The following is an 11,968-nucleotide window of genomic DNA, read 5'->3' as shown; positions in this document are numbered from 1 at the left end:
TAGCACTGATTTAAACATGAATAATTTGACCTTCTGTGGGGGAAATAATGACTACGGTTAATAAATAACGACACAATGGAAGTCTCCAAAACACCAGCCTTGTAGGCTGGTGTTTTGGAGACTTCCATTGTGTCGCACGCAGGAGCACGCAGGACAAGCATGGATGGATTATGAGACAATGGGTCCCTGGGCATAGATATGCAAAGGACCCTACTACCTCCCCTACACAAGACTCACAGACTTTGTGGTGGTTTTAGCATCTCTTTGTGGTCGTTAAGCTTCTTTTTATGGCCGTGTGTGTCTTTGTAGTGATTTTGTGTCTCCTTGTGGTTGTTTTCAGAATCAGAATCAGAAATATTTCATTGATCCCTGGTTAATTGGTGAGGTTGTTTTCAGAATCAGAATCAGAAATATTTCATTGATCCCTGGTTAATTGGTGACTCTAAATTGCCCATAGGTGTGAATGTGAGTGTGAATGGTTGTCTGTCTCTGTGTCAGCCCTGTGATAGTCTGGTGACCTGTCCAGGGTGTACCCTGCCTCTCGCCCAATGTCAGCTGGGATAGGCTCCAGAATCATACCCCCCCCCCCCCCCCCTTGCTGTCGGTCTGTGGGCGAGGTAAGCAACATTGTTGTTGTAGTAATTTCCTATTTTGGCGCTATTAAGCTGTTAATAAGTTTGTTTAATGCTAACATGATCTTGTGTTGCTTAAGTTGTGTAGGGGCTGAAGTTTGTCTGGATGTGTTTAACGGAGATGGCCTCCAAAGATATCCACGGTCTGGGCCTTCAACACAACGCAGACAACACTAGAGTCCAGCGGTTACATATACACAAATGTTTCTATGTTTTCTGCATATTAGATACATATTAACGCATCACATTTCATAACGTCACATCACATTACCTGTTAACACGCTCTGCAATCTTTTCCCATGCCAACTCATGCTGTTAAGCTGCCGTATGAGTCCGGTCTCACTCTAAAGTCGTTGAAATCCAGCGCTTGGGCAGTGACTTGTGGCATCAGAAACCAATGAAAAAAGGCATCCTTTAATGTCGGCATGATATGAGGCTGGTTAGCGTTATAGTTCGATGGCGCCTGGCAGCGTCAGGGGTAAACACGGCGGGACAAGGACGAAAGTTAAGGTGGCGAATGTCCAAGTGGGGCAGGTGGAAGGGGTGGTGGATGGGACCAACAAACACTGGCTTTCACCCGGGAGAGCGCTGTTTGCGTCCCTGTTCTTTTTTCATAAACCCAACCATGTGTTTGCTGTTGAAGGGGAAAAAAGTCAATTTGCTGCATTGTACCTACGTAGTGCATTCATTTTGAAAGAGACTGTATGTAAACGTTAATTTTCCTGTGAAAACAGAAGTGTATTTTGAAAGAAGACAATGCATGTAACACACAGAACTTGACACGATGTCCCATAACGTCAACAACCAACACATCCAGGGTACCTTGCACGTCGTATGTGGACGTGGAAAGTCTGTGACTATGACTGTGAGTTGTTTTTTTTTTGTTGGAAGTCCACATACGCAGTCATAAAAATCTCCAGTTCAGTTTGAGTGAAATAAGTGGCTCTACTTTTAAGTCCGCTTTCTGCCATTGAAAAACACCTCATCTGTGCTCCATTGATGACGGCTTTAGGTGCTCGCCGTGAATGCGCTTCCCTCAATCTGAACATACTCAGAGCTGATTGAGCTAATTCTGATCAGCTGTTCTGGAACTGAAAACTCAGAGTTTCCCGGCTCAGGCACGGTCAACTCAAAGAGCGGGATTAGGCGCAGAGCTTGTTAAGCCTGCTTTCTGAAATAGGGCCTCGACCAACTCTAACTTCCGGGTTTGCCAACCAAAAAACGTCATCCCTGCAGCACTTCATAGATCTCCAGTAGCAAATGTCACTGCTTGGACCCCTAATAAAGCTGCACAAGGAAAATATCATAGCCTTCGTATCAAGGCAAGAGAGAAAACACAGTAAATGAGATTATCATCAGTGTTTCAGCAGCTTGACGTGCGGCTGCCAACATGTCTGTCTGAATCAACCTCCCTCCCCCCCTTAAACTCGGCGAGAAGCATCTGACATCACACCAGAGCCCACACATATAAATACTGTATGAGACAGTACTTAAGCCAAGTGAGCAGCAGCTATGTTCCAGACGGGGTGTCTCCATCATGCTCATCACTGCACTATCACACGCCTGTTTAAAGCTGCAAGCATAGGAACCCTATCTTTACATCTCCGCTTCTATTTTGGCATTTGAACGACGCTCTCTACCCTACAGACAGTTTCATACATGATGTCCGTGCATCTGTCTGTGTATTGGCAACACCTCTGACAGTGAGCGCTATTTCAGTAACATGTAACAGATGATAAAATGTTGGAGACAAATAGGAAAAAGATGCATGTTTTACCTAAAATTTATTAACATAGACATTTGATTTACAAAGACATTATTGTTGTTATCATTGAGTGTGATGTTCCGACAGTGATTACAGTCCCAAGAGGTGGCATGGCGAGGGCAGATGGCGGCTGGGAATGTTGGGTCATTAAATTGCAGCAGTGCCCATGTCAGGAAGTGTTACAGAAAGATCCAGGAGCTGTCCATGTTGGTCACTTGTTGCTGGGCTGCGCTGCGAAGTAAAGAGCCACCAGACAGTAGAGAGCGCCTCCCACAGTGAGAGCCATGGTGGTGCGGTACAGTAGCCTGTCGGGAACTCCACGCTTCAAATGAATGGGGATACCATCTGACGTCTGGGAGAGGACGAAACACACAAATGCTGTGTCAGATAGGCCTCAAAAAGTTTAATTATTTGGGACAGAACACATCTTCCTTTGACTATTAGGGGCTGTACACATGCTGCGTCTTTAACCACCTGGAAAACGCCAAGTCGGATGTTGGGCGCTACTTTTGGAGCCAGGTTTCAAGAGTGCGGTGGCAGGTTGCGTCTGAGGTTGCCAAGCAAACTTAACTCATTTCATCTTGGGGCGTAGCTGTCTCGCACTAAAAGGTAGGTGCTTGGGAATGTGTGCGCGCCGCTCTGCATGCTGCACGTCTACATTAAAACAATCGATTTCAGGGCGCAAAAAATGCGGCATGTGTACGGCCCCTTAATCTATCTCTTCTTCACAACACACTATAAAACACTGAACCAGGTTTGTGTGTTTCAAAATGTTTTCCTCTACATAAACATTTTCAGAATTTAAAAAAATGCTCCTGAAATTTTTGATTGGAAAATCCAAAATGAGAGTTTAATTATAAGAAAAGTTTTTCCTTTGCTTCGGAAGGCTGCAGTTTCTGCACAGATTTCTCATTCAAGTGCCGGTCTGGAAATTTTTTTCTTGCAATTACAATATTGCAGCCGTGATTTTCATTATTTTGAATGATTGCTCTGCTCAACTTCATGGCCATTTCCCTCACTGCCTCTCGTGTGATGAATACCGAAGCAGGGGGCCATTAAGAACAGAGTAAAATAAATAGCAGTCATCGCCGAAAGCGAAAAAAACTTCAGTGCTTTGATTGATAACGTCTGACCACCTTCTCAAGTCATGAATTTTTATTCTGAGGATTTTGAATTAACAGAACTGATTCACAGTGTGAGCTGTATTAAAGCTGGGGTAGGCAGAAACCTTGAAAAGACTCTTTTGGACTCACTTTTTAATAAGTGCGGCTTCCTTTTTTGGGTTGCCTTCAATCAGGCTTTCACCGCATTTGTATTTGTTTGCATTTGTAGAACAGCAAATAAGAATGCCCTCTTTCTGAAATGACCTGTCATTGGCCAAAAGCCCCGTTTCCACCGAGCAGTACGGTACAGTTCAGTTCAGTGCGCTTTTTCCCCATTTCCACTGTGAAAAGTTGTGGATGGTACCAATAGAACCATTCAGTACCGTCCCCATTTTTGGTCCCCCCTCAGTTGGGGTACCTAGCACACAGATCTGGTACTAAAAGGTGTTTCTTTGCCCAGTGATGCCTAAATAAAACTGCCTACCCCAGCTTTAATGTAAGGTGTAAACAAACATCCTCTTGTCATGACTGACGCGTATTTCAGTCTATGTTCGTCATTACCTGGAATAACCTCTGTAGGTCAGGAACCCGGTTTGTTCCCAAGTATTCCACCGTGGCCCCGGCCTCTGACACCACCTTGGTGGGTGTGGCAAAGATCATGGCTGGGGACTCTGCTGGCACAGTTGGCCTCAGCCCCTAAAAAAACCCAAGCAAATTGTCACAATAATGCACAGTTTCAAATACAGATACAGATGCGTGAAAGTGCTTTTTTTCTATTATTTGCGACAGACATAATCTAAAATCACTTAATCTAAAAACATGTTGATTATGTCTTTATGAGAGAGATCCAGGTTTTTTTTTTTTTTGACAGTAACACTCAGTGTTGGGGGTAACGTGTTACAAAGCAACGCATTTGTGTACTCAGATTACTTCTTTGTTGTTATGAATAACGTAATGTTATGTTTTCAAATAAGCAATACACTACCGGATTTCCCTGTTTCTTTTGTTGCCATTAAATGCATGTTTGCTATAACACCATGTACTGTACGCTATACGAGCTAATTTAATTGTTTTCATTGAGGCTAAAATACCATAACCATAATAACCATGACTGAAAGAATGAGATCGCGGATACAAGCGGTGGAAATGAGTTTCCTCCGTGGGGTGTCTGGGCTCAGCCTTAGAGATATCCCACTGGTAGGAGGCCCCGGGGCAGACCCAGAATGCGCTGGAGGGATTATATATCTCATCTGAACTGGGAATGCCTTGGAGTTCCCCCAAGACCCAGCTCAATATAAGTGGCTGAAAATGGATGGATGGATGGATGGATGGATGGATGGATGGATGGATGGAGGCTAGTACTGGCTGTGGCTATATGCCTCTGCTAAAGTTGCTGTCAGAATGTTAGCAACCAAAACGTTGCAGAGGTGCCACTTATCAGTTACTTGGGTTGGACAACTGGATGAATATATCAGCTATCAGCGCCTGCCTGTGTACATTGCTGTCGTTTGGGTTTTTTAGGGCAATTTCTGTAATATTATTTTGCAGTTTAATTGTCTGCCTCTGAAGTGTGAGTAAAAGCCATTGATCAGCTGCGAGGCAGAGAGACAGCCAGGAAAAACAGTGTGTAGATCCAGCATAGTTTCACATCTAACTCATTAAGGGCTTATTTTATATATAGTAGAAAGACTAACCAAGACGGTTTTGGTGAGTTTTATTTTGTTTTTGTCAAGTTTGATTATTTAGGGTGACCGGTAGGATGAACTCAACTGGAGACTCCATTGTAGATGCCGGTTGGAAATGTAGATGCCTCGCGGCTTCCTGTTTAAAATAGTTAGGTATGTATGAACGTAACTGACGCGGTGACGTAGTGAGTGGTGTCCCAATTCCTAGGGAAAGATTTCAACCCCTACCCCTCGTTGCTTCATTTCGAGGGCCAAGGGGTAGTGGGCAAGGGCTAGGGGTAGGACCAAGGTCTAACAGTGGACGGGGGGGGGGGGGATTTATTTAAGAAGTATTTCACTGCTGAAAAGATGGTCTTTCCATAAAACGAGGCTCTCTGCGCAGTAGAAAGACGCAAAAACTTTTGAAATTGGTGCTATATGACCAGAGAAAACAGAGAAAAAGGGCTGTGGCATTTGATTTCGCCCCCACTGGTGGGTGACGTAATGAGAGTTGCTCGTCCAAAACCATTATGTTGGCCAGCTGGTAACAAATGATCTCACATTACAGATAATCAGTAAGCTAAAATATGCTTCTGAAATATTTAATGCCTGAAATAGGTAATGCACTAACAGAATCATGATTTATATTTGATCAGCACTGCTTAGTTTTACAGTTCGAACTCAGTTTTTCTAAACTTCCTTTCCACCATACAGGAAACAGTATGGCAGCCACTTCCTGTTCACAAACTCTCGCATTACAGCCAAACAGTGCACAAAAATATCACATTTTAGGCAAGAAATAGGCAATAAAGGTAACATAATCTTGGTTTATTGATCAGCACTGCCTAGTTTTACAGTTTTATCGGAGTTTGAGACAGAGAGGGGGGCGTCTCTCTCTTGACCCGCTTCTATACTCTTGGTGCCCTGGGGGCGGACATACGAAAATGCAGAAGGGCAATCTGTAGTTTGAGCAACAGCCAAAGAGTCAGCAAAAATCCACCGAATGATGCCTTTCGATTCATTGTGGATTTTGTTGGCAGATGAGCAGGGAAATCTGGGTGTTGGTAAGATGGAGTAAAGTTTACCATAATTCATTTCCGCATACTATCCACATTGCTACCATACAAAACTGGTTAAAAAATTGGTAAATCTCTTTAACAAGGCAGCTAAAATAATTTTAGACATCTGGAAGAGATCAACTTGATTTCAGAAGGTGTACCGTTGTCTTTTTTGTTTAACAATTAAAATAGGTGTAAGGATATTTCCTTTCTTGACATTTCAATACATTCAACGGAAGGCGTACAGTAAGCTACGCATACTCTGGACAAGCTAACGTGCAAGTTATCGCAAGAGGGCTTTGATTTTTAGTCACTTTTATAATTTGTTTGAAGTAACAAGGTACTTCCAAAGTAACCTTTGCCAACACAGGTAATAAATAACATAAAAGAGTCCCATGAGTCAAAGGGAAACAACTCTTTTCATATCAATTTATGTTGAGTACAACAAAAGTCCATATACTCTTTGTTCAGCACTGTAATGTGCTCACAGTGCTGACTACAAATGATTACATGAGTGCATGATTCATCTCATCTCACAACTTATGCCTCCACTTGTGAGACTGTTTAAGTGCCTGTTCAGATTATCAAGCATCACTACAAACTACAGTGAATTAACATTTAGGCTTATTTTTGTCACAAGTCGGTCAATGTTGTACCCTTTCCTGATAACACAATATTTTGTTGGCCTTTTTGCACACGTCATCAGCTTCTGTCCCTAGAAAAAAAAAAAAAAAAGACGTGCTCATTTTCCGCCCACAAATCTTAAAATTAAAAACCAGTGCCTCAGTTATTGAGCTGTATGAGTCAAGGAATATTATCATCATTAATTCATGCATCAACTTTTCAGTCAGTTATTACAGTCAGTAAATAAATCAGAGGAGCACTGTGGTGTTAATGAAGTATGTGCCTCCTTAATATCGTCTCACTAGGAGGAAGCCTCTCACCCACCTTTGGTTTGAAAATTACCAGGAGACCCATTGCCTTGTTAGAGTGTGTGGAGGCAGATAATGTGGGAGCGGGGAAATTAAATCTGACATATGAAAATGCAGAGGCACTGGGAGCAGATTATTTTTACTTGCCATTTAAGAGAAGGCTTAACTAAACGTGTTCACGGCAGGAACTGGTCTTTGTGCATTTAACCGGGATTACAGACTTCCGTTTATTTTTGTGGCTTCGCCTGTGTGACATGTCATCACAGAGGGAGATGTGCTGCGTTGTGCAGATGCTGAGGAATAATAAGCAAAATGCCTTCAGGTGTCTGCTGAGATTTCCCTCGTCTTTACCTAAACACAGGCAGGTTCAGGAAATTGGAGACTCTACGTTGCCTGAAGGTGTGACTGAGTGTGAATGTTGTTTGTGTTTGTCAACCTTGACATACTAACAGCCTTTCTAAGTGTGAGCTGCTAGAGGAGACCCTGAAAGGATAGACTGAGTTGAGGTCACATGACCAGCTTTAAAAGGTGATAATTACTGAAGAGTGCTGCAACTGCCATGATATTGCAACTGCAGCTGTAAAAGGAAAAAGGCTGGGTCAACACTTCCTTGTAATGGCCAGATCTTCTATCCGCAATTAGGTTCAGCCACAGGCCATTATTTTTTAACGATGTTAAATGGACACCAGTGTTTTACAGGCACGGTGGAAAGACGGGCCTGTATGTTCAATACGTTCTAATCAAATCTTTTATTTAGCGTCACCTAAACTTAAACGTTCCAAAGTGTGGATACACTTTACCGAAATCAGCGAAACAACTGCAAAAGGCAATATTTACAAGACAACAAAAGCCCTTTGCTTAAATATGTATCCACAAAAATAAAAGTCAAAGGGGGGTGCATTTTCAAGCAGTCACAATGCGTATCCCTCCAAGCTACAACCTCCAGGGCTGAAAATGAAGCCATTGTGGTAGTGCCAAATGTTTAAGTTTTAAGTTTAAGTTTAACCTTAAAAAAACTGCATAACATATTGTTAATGCTTAAAGGTACGCATATTTAGGGGCAGGGCTGCTTGAGTGACAGGCTGTCTGTGAGGCGTTGCTACTGTTGATTAGTCAGTCGCGCCCTGCTCACTCACTCACAAGTCCTCCAGCAACATTTTTTAGAGCCGTAGCCTGACGTGCACCTCCTGAGAAATGTAATTGCACATTGCGGCGACGCAGACCTCCTGTCTATTTCTGTAAGCTGAAACCATTTCCCTCAGTGAAAACAAAGCTTTTATTTACTTTAATTTCACAGGTAAGAAACAATAAATTGTGAAGACAATAAAGCATCCACAAAAATAGCATTTTAAGTCTTGTGTGTGATTTATCCTGGCTTCATATGAGCAGAGGAAATCTCCGCTATTCGCTAGGCTAATTTATACAATGTAAAATGCCATAGGCTTGTGCTAATAACGTTAGCATGTTGTATTTGTTTGGAGAACGTTTTATATGAGTAGAGGAGAAGTTCGTTAGCCACTAGGCCAATTTATACAATGTAAAATGCCATAAGCTTGTGCTAATAACGTTAGCATGTTGTATTTGTGGGGAAAATGTGTCCAGATAAAGACAAGTGTTTGTCTGTGAATGCTGCGAGTTATAGTGAAGCTGATTTGTGTACTTGTGCTATTAAGCCATGTTTAAGGTGTGTTTTGAATCAACTAAACTAATTGTAACATATTTCATAACGGGAATAAAATCCCTGTCTTTGCAATTTATTCTGATCACAGTGTTTTTATAAAACTTCTTGTGACATTTCAAATGTGGCTTTGACTTGTCACTGAACATGTAGCCCATTTTGTAGGAAATACCAATGTATATCTTGTGTATTGTCAGTCAGCCTGTGAATATCGAGATATAAATTTCTGTCCATATCGCCCAGCCCTAAATGTGGTCACTTATGGCTCCAGATAACCAAGATGGCGATGGCCAATATGCCGACCCCAATGCTTCAAAACAGCAGTCCACAAACCAATGGGTGACGTCAAAGTTGCTACGCCCATTCTTTTATACAGTCTATGATCCCTATCCCTACTATCACGTGTTTAGTTCTATGTATACCTCAGATCATGCTGAATAACCCTGGTGAATATTGAGAAGTTTCTTCATTTCTTGATAAATTTAGCGTGGGACACACATTCTTTCAGTCTGCATAAAATGTATTCCCTCTCTATAATGCACAAATGATGACCTCATGTAGGTCCACCGTCACTGAATGCATGCGCGCTCTCGAGGCCAGGGGCACATTTCTTATCAGAGGGAAACACGACACCGGTATTCTGTGCATCAGCTGTACATGCAGGAAAAGTAAATAACTGATTATATCCACTGTGTTCTTTGTACATTTGTAGCTGTAGCTGTAGACCCCCTCCCCCTCTTCCCCATGGAGAAGCAAGCACAACATCTCAGCAAAAGGGCAAATGAGTCAGGACATGGCTGATAAATGTGACACAGCAGTGACAGTTTGGGGTGACAGCACTACACCCCTTTAACTCGGCAGAATTGCTGTAATAGCTGAATAAAATAGTACATATTTCTTAACAGAGATGCTTTTATTCCCTACAAAACTCTAAAAGATTTAATACGGGATTCAGATTTGAAGATGGTATTTAACCACATCCTTACTGAGGTTAATACTCATTTGGCAAAATAAAATGACAGGTGGCTTCATGTGAGTAGAGGAGAAGTTCGCTAGCCGCTATGCTAATTTATACACTGTAAAATGCCATAGGCTTGTGCTAATAACATTAGCATGTTGTATTTGTGGGGAAAATGTGTCCAGATAAAGACAAGTGTTTGTCTGTGAATGCTGCGAGTTATAGTGAAGCTGATTTCTGTTACTGTTTGAAATTGTCTCCATTAAGCCATGTTTAATGTGTGTTTAATGTGTGTTTTGAATCAACTAAACTTCACAGCACTTCACAGAAACCCTGCGTCGACTAGTGTTGTGGAAGTGTAATATTTTATTGTGTGACCATACGATATTGCCACACAAAAATATCGCCATACTATGGTATATTGATTCCCCCCCACCCCTTATAAACAGTGTCCTGCTTTAATTATGGTTGAATAAAAGTTGCTGACACCAGTCTCTCCTGGTCAAATGAGCTGAATTGTGTATTTTGAAATACAAATGCAGTATCTCAAGGTTGGACTTTAGGAAAGTATTTTAGTTGCAGTCCACTGAGGATGATATTGATGTTTCAGGATCATATTGCCCCCAGCAACAAAACAACTTAATTGAGCTAGAGGCCAGCCTAATCCTCTATCATATAACCAGGAGGCTGCAGTGTAGTAATAACAGACCAGCAGAGTAATAATAAAGGTCACATCTGGCAGATGCTGTGAGAGGTAATTGAATTTCGAAATTGGCTGTAAAAGACACATGAAGGCCGGATCCCTGTGTACGACATAACCTTTCAAAAATAAAGGTTAAATAAAGGTTGTGTGATAAGGCAGTGAATGAAAAAGGAAATTACCTATTGGGTGAAAGAGAGGCAGGCCATTGTGTGGTTTGTCTCATAGGTTTCCAACGTTAGATTGCTTAATAAAAACTACATAGAGTTTAAACGACACAATGACGTTAGCTGGATTAAATGAAGACGGCTCTGATGTTAATAATTTATCACCACGTTTGGGAATTAGCACACATGCTGTACATTTAACTAGCTGCACTGGAGATGTTTAAATCTCGTCAGTTGTTTTGGAAGTGACAGCGCCTCAGGCACAGACACATACATAGGCACACCGACACAAGTCCAGCGCAGTGATATGAAGGTCATCACCGCCGGTTACCGACTCGGTTTGTCACCGACACACCGCTCTCCGGTCTCACCTGAGGGCTGTAGGCGGCTGTGGGAGCAGATCCCGTCAGTTTCTGGGTAAAACCACTGAACTTGTAGTACATTTTTCCGCTGAAGGACGGGGAGAGGTGTCACTCAAAACAAAAACCTCCCGGTGAAGGGTCTTCCTGCTGCGACCGTCGAGGGAAAGTGACGTCACAGCCGGCTGGCTCGGCTGCCCGTTTAAAATCCAAGTGGAGAGCTGGAGGTGTGTGTGGATAACTCTTAGAAACTACACTGAAAGTGTGTAAAACATGGAGCTAATTACATTCATTTAAATACTGTACCAAAGTGAGGACCTTGTGCTTTCATTTTATGCTGCTTAAACTTATACATACTCATACATAGCCTATGTCTAGCTTACATGTTGTAGCTGACATTTCTCAATCTGCGTTCTTGCCTTTACTTGTGTTCTTGCAGACTTGTCGCAGCCCAAGTACTGTTCCAATTCAAAGTCCGCATCCAGCCAAGTACAGTCCAAATGCCTGGATGTGAACTTGCTCTGCCCGTTCCATCAGGGATGCATCAGGAGGTGATTTTGTGGACTTTTGACAGCCAGGTATTTCTCACAGACCGGCAGCAATGGCAGCCGTCCTTGGGAGTTTGTACTGAGTCGAACTTGCCACATATATATATATAAAATCAGCCAATCACGTGGCAGCAACTCAATGCATTTAGGCAAGTAGACATGGTCAAGACGACCTGCTGAAGTTCAAACTGAGCATCAGAATGGAGGAGAAAGGTGATTTAATTGTCTTTGAATGTGGCATGGTTGTTGGTGCCAGACGGGCTGGTCTGAGTATTTACTGGGATTTTCACACACAACCATCTCTAGGGTTTACAGAGGATGGTCCCTAAAAGAGAAAATATCCAGTGACCTTGTTGATGCCAGAGGTCAGAGGAGAATGGCCAGACTGGTTCAAGATGATAGAA

The 11,968-nt window shown here is 42.4% G+C and overlaps 1 protein-coding gene across 1 annotated transcript; it reads right to left on the bottom strand.

Annotated features, from left to right (window-relative positions):
- Positions 1–2,399: 2,399 nt before the first annotated feature.
- On the bottom strand, positions 2,400–11,186 carry LOC126400240 (cytochrome c oxidase subunit 7A-related protein, mitochondrial). Its single transcript, XM_050060802.1, has 3 exons — positions 11,029–11,186; positions 4,062–4,196; positions 2,400–2,749 (listed from the first exon to the last, which is right to left on the bottom strand). Exons 1-3 carry the CDS (start codon positions 11,098–11,100, stop codon positions 2,609–2,611), a joined length of 348 nt encoding a protein of 115 aa, XP_049916759.1. The 5' UTR covers positions 11,101–11,186; the 3' UTR covers positions 2,400–2,608.
- Positions 11,187–11,968: the final 782 nt, after the last annotated feature.

Source organism: Epinephelus moara, chromosome 13, assembly GCF_006386435.1.
Source record: "Epinephelus moara isolate mb chromosome 13, YSFRI_EMoa_1.0, whole genome shotgun sequence".
NCBI classification, from domain to species: domain Eukaryota; kingdom Metazoa; phylum Chordata; class Actinopteri; order Perciformes; family Serranidae; genus Epinephelus; species Epinephelus moara.
The sequence above is the reverse complement of the archived record's forward strand: the minus strand, read 5'-3'. Positions and strand labels throughout refer to the sequence as shown.

Excerpts from the sequence above, each read along its gene's own strand:
- LOC126400240 (XM_050060802.1), bottom strand. The coding sequence starts at position 11,100 with ATGTACTACAAGTTCAGTGGTTTTACCCAGAAACTGACGGGATCTGCT. Across the intron at positions 4,197-11,028 it reads CAGCCGCCTACAGCCCTCAG|GGGCTGAGGCCAACTGTGCC; the intron begins GTGAGACCGGAG and ends GGGTTTTTTTAG. Across the intron at positions 2,750-4,061 it reads ACCTACAGAGGTTATTCCAG|ACGTCAGATGGTATCCCCAT; the intron begins GTAATGACGAAC and ends GTCCTCTCCCAG.